This window comes from Gorilla gorilla, chromosome 16 (genome assembly GCF_029281585.2).
Source record: "Gorilla gorilla gorilla isolate KB3781 chromosome 16, NHGRI_mGorGor1-v2.1_pri, whole genome shotgun sequence".
Classification (NCBI taxonomy): Eukaryota; Metazoa; Chordata; class Mammalia; order Primates; family Hominidae; genus Gorilla; species Gorilla gorilla.
In genome coordinates, this window is record NC_073240.2 from 27,086,504 (window position 1) to 27,100,152 (window position 13,649).

A 13,649-nucleotide genomic window follows, 5' to 3' on the forward strand; every position below is an offset into this window, starting at 1 on the left:
CCAACACGTCGGGAAGGAAGTACTCCCCCCCAGATGAGACCCCTGACCCCTTACTTGCAGGAAGGATGGAACCTGAGAATTGACAATCACCACAATGAATGACCATTAAATGAGCACCATGCAGGCCATGGCATAGCACCCAGGAACAGGCAGGTGGGGCTTCAAAGGCCACTGAAAGGTACGGAAGAACTGCATTAAAAATGGCAAGACCTGGTGGAATCCAAAAGAATCAGCTAAAACAAAACAAAACAACCAAAAACAAGACCACCTGTGGTTCCAGTGAGCTATGATTGCACCCGTGCGCTCCGGCCTGGGCAACAGAGTTAGACCCTGTCTCAGAAAAAAAAAGAAAAAAAAAAAAGACTCAGGAGACAACTTGATTGGTTCCTACTGACCAAAGAAATCAATTACAGTAATAACTGCAATGAACTAAAACCAATAAATTATATTTAAATACACAAATTCATAATAATATATTTTTTAGAAAAGTTATATAGCCCTCAGGAGAAGTGGTTGGTTCTAGAGCTGGGCCAGCCAAAATAGATGAGCCTGGAACAGCCCATGTAGTCAGAGAGTAAGGGAGAGTTCAGAAAGAAGAAAGCCTGGGGCCTGTGAAGGATAGGACAGCCAGCTTGAAAGAGCTCCCAAAAGCCACAGCCTGGAACAGTGTGAGCAAAAGGATCAATTACATTAATATCCACTGATCATCCCCAGAATAAAACAAATTCCCAGTAGACTACAATGACATCAGTCATGGAGTACACAAATCAATGAGAAAGAAAAACAGCTGTTCTAAGAATTCTAGTTCATCAATAGAGAAGGAATGGGGGGAAAGAAAATCCCTATTAGACCACACCACAATAATTACTACAGACTTCATGGAAATAGAAAGGATTACAAGTGCATACCATCAGCAACTCTATGTCAACAAATTATGTGACTCAAAGAAATGGACAACTTCCTAGAAAGATACAACTATCACAACTGACTTGAGAAGAAATAGTAAATCTGAACGGAGTCATAACAAGTAAATGGGTTGCAATAGTAATCTTTAAAACTCCGCACAAAGAAAAGCCCAGGCTCAGACTGAAGTTATCTTCCATGTTGAATTCTTCCAAGGATTTGATGAAGAATTAATACCGAATCTTCACAAAATCTTCCAAAAAAGAAAACAGGCCGGGCGCAGTGGCTCACGCTTGTAATCCCAGCACTTTGGGAGGCCAAGGAGGATGGATCACCTGAAGTCAGGAGTTCGAGGCCAGCCTCATCAACATGGTGAAACCCGGTCTCTACTAGAAAAATACAAAAATTAGCCAGGCATTGTGATGCCTGCCTGTAATCCCAGCTATTCGGAGGCTGAGGCAGGAGAATCGCTTGAACCTGGGAGGCGGAGGTTGCAGTGAGCTGAGATCGCCCCATTGCACTCCAGCCTGGGCAACAAGAGTGAAACTCCGTCTCACAAAAAAAAAAAAAAAAGAAAGAAAGAAAATAGTGGAAACATGGAAACACTCCCCAACTCATTCTATGAGACCAGTATAGTACTTTTCTGACATCAAAACCAGACAAAGACACACATATGGCCCCCAATCCCAAATATCACATATGAATTCAAATGCAAAATTCTCCAACACATTCTAGTCAATGGAATCCAGCAAAATATAACAACAGATTGTACACCATGACCAAGTAAGTTTTATCCCAAGAATGCAAGATTGGTTTAACATTTGAAAATCAATTAATGAGTATATGTCACATTAATTGAACTACACATAAAAGCCACATGATCATTTCAACAGACGTAGAAAAAGCCTTTGACAAAATCCAAAATTCTTTCTTGATGCAAAAACACTCAACAAAGTAGGAACAAAAGGGAAATTCCTCAACCTGATAAAGAGCATCTATAAAACCCCACAGCTTGAAATCTCAGTATTGGTTAAAGCACACACACACACACACACACACACACGCAAACAACTAGCATCATACTTAATGGCAAAAAAGCATGTGTTCCCCCTAAGATCAGGAGCAAGAGAAGGACATCCATTTTTGCCATTTCTATTCAACATTATACTGGAGCTTCTAGCCAGGGCAATCAGGCAAGAAAAAGAAATGTAAGGTATCAGGTTGAAAGGGAATAAGTAAAACTATCTCTGCTTACTGATGAATGGTTCTATATGGAAAAGACTAAGGAAGCCACAAAACAATTATTAGATATAATAAGTGAGTCAGCCAGGTGGCAGGACACAAGATCAACATGTAAACATACTGACCAAAACTTATTAATGCATTAATGGAAAACTGTTTAGATCTAAATAAAGAATGTGACTTTGTGAATAGCTTTGTACTAATGTTATTTTCTTGGTTTTTGAAAATTATAGTGCAGTTAAATGTTAAAAATAAAAGAAGGTGGGTAAGGGGTATGCATCTGTACTATTTCTGCAACTTCTCTGTTAAGTCTAACATGATTTCAAAGTAAAAAGCTTAAGAATTTTAGAAAGCTAACTGGTTACTGACATGGGTTGGCTCTCTGTCCCCACCCAAATCTCACCTTGAATTGTAATAATCCCCACGTGTCAAGGGCAGGACCAGGTTGAGGTAACCGAATCATGGAGGCGGTTTCCTCCATGCTGTTCTCGTGATAATGAGTGAGTCTCACGAGATCTGATGGTTTTACAAGCGTCTGGCATTTCCCCTGCTTGCACTCATTCTCTCTCCTGCTACCTTGTAAAGAGGTGCCTTCTGTCATGATTGTAAGTTTCCTGAGGCCTCCCCAGCCATGCGGAACTGTGAGTCAATTAAACCTGTTTTCTTTATAAATTATCCAGTCTCGGGTATTTCTTCATAGCAGCCTGAGAATGGACTAATAGAGTTAGCGTTAGATGTTAGTGATCCAATATCAAGCACTTATTTCTCTTTTACTATATAGGCTGGACCACTGGGAAACCAGGGAGTAGATGAGGGGAAGTGCCTCTTTATAAAAGTATTTCCTATAATAAATTAGGACACCACCATTTGGCAACCTCTAACAAATCAATGGATATAGGCAATGATCATCAATGGCTGTCAACATCACAAAAAGACAAGTGAGCACACGTGTCTCCTAATGGAAGTGCAGAACACCACCTAGGAATGTGGAGACCAAAACAACAACAACAACAACAACAAAAATTCAAAACTGAGCCTGATGAAACACCGAGGAAGTGTGCAGACCCTCCTACCAATTCACAGGAATTACAATAGAAAAAAACATGTTACCTGAAACCACACAGAAGTAATCAGCAGTATTCAGGCCCTGGAAAACCCCATAGGACAAATAACCCAATTTCTTCAAAATAAATTGCAAGGGAAAAAAAGAAAGAGAATAGAGTTTTCTGGAGGAAAATCTATAGACTAAAAGTGACTTAAAAGATTTATCAGCCACCTGCTGAGTAGGCCTTATTTATAGCTAATTCAAACATACATATTGAAATGTACACATCCCATTTATGAGATAAGTGGAAATCTGAACACAGACTGGGTATTTAACAGTATTGGGAAATTAGGCTGGGCACACTGGCTCAGGCTTGTCATCCCAGCACTTTGGGAGGTCAAGGAAGGAAGACAGCTGGAGCCCAGGAGTTGGAGACCAGCCTGGGCAACATAGTGAGAACTTATCTCTATGAAATTTTTAAGAAAAATTAGCCAGGTGTGGTGGCGTGCACCCGTGGTCCCAGCTACTCAAGAGGCTGAGGCAGGAGGATCACTTGAGGCCAAGAGATGGAAGCTGCAGTGAACCGTGATCATGCCACTGTACTCCAGCCTAGGCAACAGAGCAAGACTCTGTCTTAAAAAATAGTGATTTTTTTTAGGTATGCTAATGGTATTTATAGTTTAGTTTTAAGAAGAGTCATGCTTTTCTAAAGACAAATACTGACACATTTACAGGTGAAACGTCATGATGTCTGGAATTTGCATCAGAATGACAGAGGAGAAGGGAGTAGGTGGGAATACAGATAAAATAATGTTAGCCATGAGTTGCTAATTGTTGAAACTGGACAGTGGTACATGGCAGTTTGTTACATGTGCACGTTTCTATGTATGTGAAATTTTCTAGAATAATTATTTTAAAGAGGCCTGTTGTTCTTGGGGTGGGAATAGCAAGTAAGGTAATACCTGTGAACACGGGGTCAGAGCAGGGTAGATCTGGGCTCAAATCACGGTACTGCCATCTCCTAACAGTGTGACCTTAGGCAAGCTATTGAGTCTTGAAGCCTCAGTTTCCTCATCTGTGGAATGGGGATGTGGAAATGATATGATCGTTGGGAGGATAAAATGGAATTGTGCATATAGAACATTTGGCTCATATTAACAAGTAAAAAAAGAACTGCCTCATGAACAAGGCTGTCTTTGGATGACAACCAAGGTTTTAGGAAAAGAAACGTTCTTTTTCCACTGCAACTTGACCTCATGAGCCCAGTAATATATGATACGTAACAGGTACCGAAAAATTATTTCCAACAAACATGTGAATGGCAATGTGGAAATAATATTCCGCAAGCGTCCAGTGCCCTAACCTACCTACAGGGATGTCAACCCTGCTTAAGAAGAACTGGCGTGGTCCCTGCGCATTCTTAACTCCTGGGTCTTGTCCTGGTGTCTCTGCTTTTGCAAACCTTTTACCCAAATGACAGAGATGCTGTGCTTCCCAGGGGAAAGATGGGTTGACTGCTGGCCTCTTGTTGCATTAAGAGGGAGGGATGGAGGGAATATGCCACAAAAGAGCCAAGGGTGCCACAGAGGAAGAGATGAGGCTCACCTGGAAGGGAAGGGAAAGAGGCATGGAGAAGGAGTAGGAGAGGGGAGACAAGAGAAACAAAAGCCCTGGCAGAAAAGAAAACAAAAGGAGGACTTTGTTGAGTGAGAATCTCACCTTCTCATCTATTCAGCTCTTCCAAAACAACAAAGCATGAAGGGCAGGGGACACGGGTTGGATAAATAACCCTGGTGGGCTGGGAAAATGGAGTGAAAATCAAAGTGAGGGGAAAAGACCAAAAGTAGGGCAATTCCAAAATAAGCAGAGAGCACCTCCTGACTACCTGTTTCCCAAAAGATGACGGAAAGACACTGAGATGCTGCCCTCAGACCCAAGCACAGAGCCCAGAAGATTCAGAGAAAAGTCGCCTCTGGTTATTTCCTGCAGAAATACTGCTGGTTACATCATCCTGGAGACAGACACTGAAAGGTGTCAATAAGATTATATTTGAGTCATCACAAAGTACATAGAAGCAAAAGGGAGAAAAAAAAAAAGATAACAATAGCCTGGGCAGGCTTTGGGGGACAGATGAGATCACTGGCCCAGGTCCTCCTCCAGCAGCACCCTTGCAAGGCACACTCCATTTCTGGGAGCAGGGCTCCAGGTCTGCTGATTTAAGGTTTCCCCCCTCACCCCTGCTGTGGAAGAGGTGGATGAGAAAGCTTTCTGCAAGGCACAAAGTCTTCCTCTGATAGGAGATCTCTGCTTCCTGCCTGCAGAACCGCCCGCCACTCTCCCAGCCTGGGCTGAGTCCCTTTACCCTTCTCTTCCCCTCTCCTCCTCCAGCCCTGCCCAGCAGGAGCCCTGAGATTGCTCTGCTGCCCCTCAGCTCTCGGCCCCCAGGGATGCCCACCCTGTTCCAGCTGGACACTCAGTGTTGGAGACCGATGTCAGCTAAAGGGAAGTCCAAGCCTCAGATGAAAGCCGGAGGCCACATCCCCCTCGACTCTCACCAGGGCTCACTGAGTGGCAGGGTCTCAAGTGCAGGCAGCCCCTTTCTTCCCACCCGAGGCTGTGGGAAGATGGCTTCTCTGAACAGCCTTAGCCAGCACCGAGGTCCATATGATCAGAGGGGCTTCCCACACCCTCCCATCACAGTGGACCACAGCTTAGTGACGCTGGGTGGGTGGGCCCTTCCGCCCTGCAGGCGCCATAGGCAGGACCTAACCCCCCCAGAATCACCCAGTGCTCCCCCAACCTGCGGAGTGTGGCTCAAGAGGGTTTTCCTAAATAGCGTGTGAAATCCATTAGGAGAAAATGGGTTCAGAAGGAGGAAACAGAGGACTGCTTCTCAAACACCCTGGCTAGGAAGCTACATTTCTAACAGGCTCCAAGGGGATTCTCACAGAAAGGGGCCCAAGGATGGTGTCACTGAAAAACAGCACATAAATAATAACATAAACGATGACGCACTACGGGCTGCACATCCACATACAAGGGAATGTCCAAGAAGTCACTTCTGGGACAGTGGCAGCAGGTAAGACTTCCAGCTAAAGTCTGCTCATACTCTGCGTGAACAATGTGTTGCACGCTTGGACTGACACTCCTATGCACAGCAGCTAGAGCAGCAACACTTGGAGGAAGCGCCACACAAAACAGACCTAGACAGTTCACAGTCGTGCGTCTGATCTTCTCTGCAGTCAACCAAAGGCACTGCACAGACCTTGGCCTGACACAGAAGTCATTTCCTTGGCTGCTCTGTGCTTTCTGGGTGCCAGGTCCCGAGAGCCCGGGCTTCATGTTGATGCTTCACCCCAGTGTACCCTACAACCTGTTCTCAACCTCTGTGCCATCACCCTGTCCACCCCCCGCCCCCGATCTCTCACTGCAGCACCCACTCTCTGCCCCATCTTGCTTGGCACCATTTTCCTGATCCTCACACCACCGTCCCAGACTCTTGTCCTGCGCTGGGAGGCCTCGCCAGACATGGAGCCTGCATCCCGGGGCTGGGAGCCCCACCCAGGACTTCACCTGGTAGACATGCCGTACGGTGCCATCTGTCCCTACAGTAAACTCTGGGTGAAACCAGCCTCCTCCTCCTTCTATTCCCAGGGCCTGACACCACCTCTTCCAGCCTTTCTGGGACTGGAAGAATTTGACCTGCCTTCCCAGGGAACAATAAACAGAAGTAGGGCATTGCGCCCACTGTCCTCAAGGCAGCTGGGAAGTGAATGAAAAATGCTGACAGTTCCTTCAGTAAGGAAGAAGACAGAGTCTGAGGGAGAGTTAAGATGCCTGGAGTCAAGGGCAGAGTGGAAGGGGAGGGGAACATAGATGGGTGTAGTCCAAATGGAAGCTAAAGTTTCAAAGTCCCACGAAGCCTTACAAGGTCATAGAGACAAGAGAATAGCTTTTAGATCCCAACCTCAGTTTCCTCATCTGCAAGATGGGTGTGATAGTTACTATAAGGATCAAATGACATAATGGATTCAAAGCACTTTGCCAACTGAAAATAAACTATATTTCTCCTGAGGCATAAGTATTTCTGAAAAGGAGGCTACAGGAGTTACGGGCTCAGTAATAACAGGAAGTGGTATCTGTGCAAAGGCTTAAAACTGTTGAGCCCCACCAGGGCTATGTGGTGGAGGCCTCGCTCAGGGGACACGGAGGGCATTTGTGTAAGGGGTGCCGCTCTTGTCCCTGCTCAGGCTTCTGGTGAACAGGGGCCAGGAAATCCCACAGCCCGGTCTAATGACAGTCACGCTTGCTGACTGGCCAAAGGGCAAGGCTTGGGAGCAGGCAGAGTGGTGTTTCTGAAAGCGTGGGCCATCATATAAGAGTTACGTGCACGCTAATCTAATACATTCCTGGGCTCAATCCCAGGCCTGCTGAGTGAGACACTTTGGAAAACTGTTATTTTAACAAGCGCCTTCAGTGACTCTTACAAAAGTTTCAGAAGCACGAGCAAAGAAATATTCAAAAAGCTGTGTGGTCGGGAAGACCTGGGTCAAATCCCAGTATCACGACCTTGCTGCTGTGTGACACTGGGCAGGTTTACTTAACCTCTCTGAACCCGTTTACTCTGTTTACAAAAATATGGAGCGTAACCACTGCAGTGTTGCTGGGAGGGTGAAAGGTACTCAACTACAGAGGCACGCATCCATGGCTTCATCCAAGCTATGAGTGCCTGTGTCTAAGGCATTCATGAATGCCTACCTCTAAGAGGCAGGAGCCACTCCGACCCTCCTCTTTTAGGGGAACAATCTGCCACTAAGACAGCATAGGGCTTCCTAGAGTCTCCCCATGCATAATGGAAGCCAGATACCGCTAATGTTCTATTCAGAAGCCCATCTCAGTCCGTGTTCCGGGGTCAAGCAAGGTGAGGCAGGAGGTAACGATGGGCTGAGCTTTGGAGGAAAGCTAAGACGACCCACCTTTCTCAGGGACAGGGCCTTGAGGTGGTCCAGGCTGCTGGACACAGCTCCAAGATGGATCTACCAAGGGGCTCTCTTGGGGTGGAGAGCATAAAGGATGAAAAGGCCGCAGGCCTCTGGACAGGTCCGCCCGAGACTCTAAAACTCAGGGAGGGAAAAAGAGCAGGAGTGGTCCATCGCAGGGTCACCCCTGGTACTGCCCGTGGCAGGGCTCACAAACACCCCACAGCCTCTTTCCCCCAGGAAGCAGGTTAAGATGAAGAAAATTAGGCAGGCAGCTACCGGGCGGTGCCTGGCTCGCGGCTCATGGCTCACAGTGGAGGATGGACACTGCTGTTATTTCCCCTGCCCTGGTACCTGGGCCGTGCCAGACATATCAGCACTTGGCGGCAGTTTCACTTTGCTGCTGTCCTGAGCCGAGCTGTTATCAGACCGAGCTTTACTGTCCTGTGCCGGCTGTTCAGAGACCACTGTGCCTGGCCGAAGACTGAGGCAGGGACTTCAGGCCAGGGGGCCAGGCTGGCTTTTCCTGCCTTTCACTTCAGGTGGGAGCGGCTGTGGATGAGGATGTCCAGCGGCCGTCGGTTTCTAGCCTTGGGATCATTCTGGCCCCGACACTGAGTGACAGGGGATCCCCACGCGTCCCCGCATCCAGGGCGCCCCTTTAGCTGCGGCCGGGGCACAGAGAGGCCTTGGCGGCGCTGTGGCTTCGGTCGGCACCGGGTCCCGCGCAGCCGGGCCCTCCACCCTGAGTGGAGCTGCCTTCTAAGCACGCAGCCCCTGCCAATCACCGCGCCCAACACCAAGTTCCCGGGGCGCCCTGCCCTGCGCCACCGCGCGCTCGCTCGCCCGCCCGCCCAACTCACCTGCTGAAGACCAGGCAGCCCAGGTGGTTGATCTTGTGGTCGGAGCGGTGGCGGCTGTAGTCCTCCCACAGGTCCCTGAAGGCCGTGATGGCCAGGATGAAGAGCACCGGCGCCAGCGCCAGGCCGGGCTGGAAGGCGTTCACCGCCGGCACGAAGTTGAGCAGCGCGATGAAGACAAAGTACACGTTGGCCGGGCGGTGGAACTGCTCGAACAGGTTCTTGGGCAGGAAGGACAGCAGCGTGTACTTGGTAGTCTTGAGCCGGTTGTCGGCCAGGTGCTGGGCACACCCGCGCCGCCGTCGCCGCTCGCCCTTGGCCGCGCCAGCCGCAGGGTCCTCGGCGCCCGGGGGCGGCAGCAGGTTGGAGCGCACCGTGCGCGTCCTGCCCTCTCGGCGCCTCCGCCGTCCCGGAGGCCTGGGCTCCTCGGTCCCCGCCGGCTCCCGCTCCATGGCCGCGTGTCGCCGCGCCCGGCTCCTCCGCGGCTCACGCCCGCCCGCGCCGGCCTCTTAGGTTATCATCACTCGCGGCCCGGGCGCGGCGGTGCGAGCTCCCCGCCTGCGGGACGCACAGAGACCGCGGTCAGCGCGCCGCCTGGCCGGCCCAGCGCGCCCAGTCCGCGCCCAGCCCCGTCCACTCCCGTCCAGCCCCGCCGCCCGGCCGCAGTCCCCAGGGCGCAAGCTGGGCGGGTGCCGCACAGAGCCCCCTTGTCCTCGCCGCCCGCCCCCGGCCCGGGTCGTTTCCGCCGCGGTGGCCACGGCCCCGCCCTCGTTCCGCGCCCGGACTGGGCCACGCCGGATAGCGGGAAACAAAAAAAGCCCGAGCTGGAAACTTCAGAGAGGTTTAGTTTCGTTTCCCAGAAGCATCAGTTCGGTCCCAAAACGCTGCAAACGCGCGCTGCCTGCAGTAGGAGAGAGGAAACCGCGAAGCGCGAGAAAAGGCGCCCCCGTCCCCAAGCAGCCCGCGCGCCCTTCCAGGGGCCAGACCTGCTCCATCCTGGACGGCGAAACGACCTCGGGAGAGCCCGGTTAGGACCTTACTCCAGGGATCAACTGGAATCAAAATCCAAAGGAGCCATGGCATCCAGTGCTCCAATTTTTAAGTCTTTTTTACGCAGGACCTCTGCTCCTGGGGAGCCCTGGGAAGGGCGATTCCGCGTTGCCTCTAAGAACTTCTTTCCCACCCCACTGCCCAGCCCCTACCACTTTCAGATTCCGTTCCTGGGCGAACTAGACCGTTTCCTTTCCACCATCATCATTACTGCCTTTCCTTCCTCTCCTAAATAAATTCTTTTTCTTTTTTCTGTTCTTTCTTCATGGAAAGGAGAAATACATCGCTATAGCAAAGACAGAATTTGGTTTGCAGGTATTTGAGTGTCTATTTCCCTCCCTGGGAAATCATGAGGACCGAAACGCTCCTTGTGCGCTGTAGCTCTGAGGTGGCTGTCATGGCCCAGACGGCGGGGGAGGCGAGGATGGTTGTGGGGAGGAGAGGGGAGCGTCAGGAGGGTGTCCCAGAAGTGTGGGGCGAAGGGCTCCCCTCCACATCATGGGGCATCCGAGAAGGGGTGGGAGAATAAGCACGGCATGGAAAAAGGAGCTGGGAGTCCCCCACGTCCGCAGTGAGACCCCACAGATGTCTCATGGCTGTGACTGTTTGCCTCCCACTCAAGAAGTACAGAGATGAGAAGCAGTTATTTCTTGCCCAGGAGGCCGTGGCTGGGGGGTTGGCCGTGGCCCCAGGCTCTTCCTGGGGGTGCCTGCTAACAAGGCACTGCCCTGGATGGACTCAAATCACTTACGTCTTCCCCAGGACCCTGGCTTGGGGAGGCCCTCCCCTCCAGCACCCTGGCTTACCCAGCTCCAGTTATGACATTCTTACGTCTCTACCCAGTTTTGCCACCATCCACAATGTTGCCCAGAACCCAGTGTTAGAAGGTAGAGTGGTGACAGGTGTGAAGAAAGTAATCCTGTCCCCCAGTCACAGGGGTGGGCTTTTGAGATGTAGAGGCCCAGATCAGGGAAAGGTTTGGCTGAAGTCTGCATTGTTGGGGAAAGGAGTCAGGTCTCACAGTGAACCAGCAGAAACCCAAACGGAGCATCAACTGCAAATGAAGGCCCACAGCACCTGCAGTCTTGCGGCCTCACATCCCATGGCTCCGTGTTTTCCTCTAGCAGCCCACCTGGTGACCCCCGAGGCCTTCGGCCTCCCTACACTTCCACAGTGGCCTCCTGTCTTCACAGGCACCCCCGTGGACCCTTCTCCCAAAGTCTCCAGGGGTGTCCGCGCCTGCCAGACTCCCAGCTTCAGCCAGTCCACACTGTTGCCAAAGTAATTACCGCCTCATTCCATTTGCTTACCCTGGAGCTTCCAGGAGTACCCCTGGTGCTTACAAAGCCAAATGCTGATTCCTCAGGCAGAGGTCCCTTGAGGCCCTGAGGGGAACCAGCTTGCTGATTTTCTTCAGCCCCTCCCTGGTTCAGGCCCAGCCCCAAGGTGAGAGGTCTCCTTATCCTTCTCAGAACAGTCCTTACTCATCCCATCCACATTCCGCTCTAAGGTTCCAAGATTCTGTGAGTCACAATGCTCCTCAAGTCTGGAATCTTTTTCCACCTGCTCTTCCCCAGTGCAAAGTCAGGATTTCCAGGAAGGCCTAGCTCAGCTCACCTCGGGAAAGGTCTCCAAGCTGTGTGATCTGGGGAATCTTGGAGGGGTTTTGAGCTCAGGTGTCTTCTGCCAGCTGGACTCTGAGACCCTGGCCTGCTGGGGCGAGGATGAGGCTCTGATGTGGTCTGGTCAACTCTGGGTTGGCCATCTGCACCACAGGGCTCTAACAAGGGCCTGCCATAGGCCATGAGAACCACTGTAAGTGTCCTTGTTCGGCAAATACTTACTCATTACCTGCTGTATGCCCGGCAATGTTCCAGGCACAGGGATTCATCGGAGAGCTAGAGAGGACAAGACGTTGTCATGGAGCTGCAGCAACTGAACGAAAAACCATGAGAGCCCACGGAGGGCTTTGGGAGGGATGAGGGATGGCCTTTTCGAAGAGAGGCACTGGAGTTGAAACCTGAATGGGACAAGATCAGGTGGAAGAGGCTTCCAGACAGAGGGGGCAGCTCTGTCAAAAGGTCCCAAAGAAGGAGAAATCTCAATGTGTTTAAGAAACAGGTGGGGCTTCTGCCTCACGCTCATTCTAAAACCTTCAACCCCACAGCTTCTGCTTTAGGCAATGGGGACACCTGGGAAACACAGTAAGTTTCTGCTCCCTGGAACACTAAGTCCTCACGTGGGAATCCCAACAAAGATGGCTCAGAAAATGAAGGGACACCTGAAACCAGGGCTGGGAGGGGTGGGATCCTGCTCTTGCTCCTGTCAATTAGGTGGTCCAAGGAGGCTTCTCAAGCAACAGTGAGCGGAGGCCTAGGGACACAAGCTGTGCAGGCACCTAGGGAGGAAACGGTAAGCACGGGGCGGGATAGGGGGCGTTCAGGGATTTCAGGCCCAGCAAGGAAGCCGGGGTAGCTGGAGCTGAGTGGGAGATTGGAGACGTGGCCGAGAGTGAGGTCATGTGGGGCCTTGTGGATCCTGGTGAGGATTTTGGCTTTTGAGTGAGAGGGAAAGCTTGGGAGGATTTTGAGAAGCGGCATCAGGTGGCTTTACCGAGGTTTCCAGAGATCACTCCTGCTGCAATGTAAATAGAATGTAGAGGGCCAGGGCAGAAGAAGGGAGACGTCGTGGCGAGCAGCCACTGCAGTGATCCTGCAAAGATGCTGTGGCTCAGGCTGGGTGGCCATGGTGGAGGTGGGACATGGCCTCCTCAGAGCATGCAGGACATGCTGTTGGAATGGTTGTGGCATGTGCAAGAAAGGAGGTGAGGGTGGCCCAACAGCTAAAAACCCAAGTTTCATCTAGTGAGTTGGGAAGACAGAGGATGAGGCAGAACTGGAGGTGCCCACCAGCCCTCAGGAGCAGGAGTCGTGCTGGCAGTGGTGACGTCAGTCTGGGGTCAAGAGCAGGTCTGGATGCAGGAGAGGGTAGCCATGAGGAGCAGCAGAGTGGCCAGCATTTAGGGCTTCACTAGCCTTTGGAAAGGACAAGTCTCTGGATTTGCTCCAAGTGCAATAGGAAGCCATGGGCTGCCCCAAGCAGAGAGGCGTGAGATGAGAGGATCTTATATGCTCTTTTAATAGATAGAAAATTGATTCTGAGCAGAGTTGGAGCAGGAGAGGTGTAAATTAAGAGGTGGCTTAGACCTGGCATTGGATAGACAGACATGGACAAATGGGAAGTACGTCTTCCAGGTAGAGCTAATGTGACTGGCCAACAGGTTGGATGTTTCAGTGAGAAAAATAAATGAAGAGGTTTAAGGAGAAAATGCAAGCTCAGCATAAGCCATGTTAAGTGTGAGATGGCAAGTGGGCAGTGGCGTATTGAAGACCGGACATGACAGCAAAGGTCCACACTGGTGACACAGCTGTGGGGGATGCTGGGAGACACCTGGGGGTTAGAGCTATGTGATGAGATTGCACCTAGATGCGCGAGATGCACACAGGGCATAAACAGAGTGCAGAGAAGAGACTCTGCCTGTTACTTTCCAACTAAGAAGTGTAGAGAATT

At 50.8% G+C, this 13,649-nt stretch overlaps 1 protein-coding gene across 2 annotated transcripts in view; it reads right to left on the reverse strand.

The window, feature by feature from the left end:
- The window catches only part of ATP10A (ATPase phospholipid transporting 10A (putative)), a 187,587-nt gene extending 176,045 nt beyond the window's left edge, over positions 1 to 11,542 (reverse strand). Inside the window, exons 1-2 of one of the 2 annotated variants that reach the window (XM_004055856.5) lie at positions 11,390 to 11,542; positions 9,033 to 9,587 (exon numbers count right to left, since the gene is read on the reverse strand). In XM_004055856.5, the coding sequence (XP_004055904.5) occupies positions 9,033 to 9,481 (449 nt within the window). In that variant the 5' untranslated portion in view covers positions 9,482 to 9,587; positions 11,390 to 11,542. Of the gene's footprint in view, positions 1 to 9,032; positions 9,744 to 11,389 lie in introns of those variants that run through there. The other variant, XM_055363350.2, reaches the window with a different exon arrangement.
- Positions 11,543 to 13,649: the final 2,107 nt, after the last annotated feature.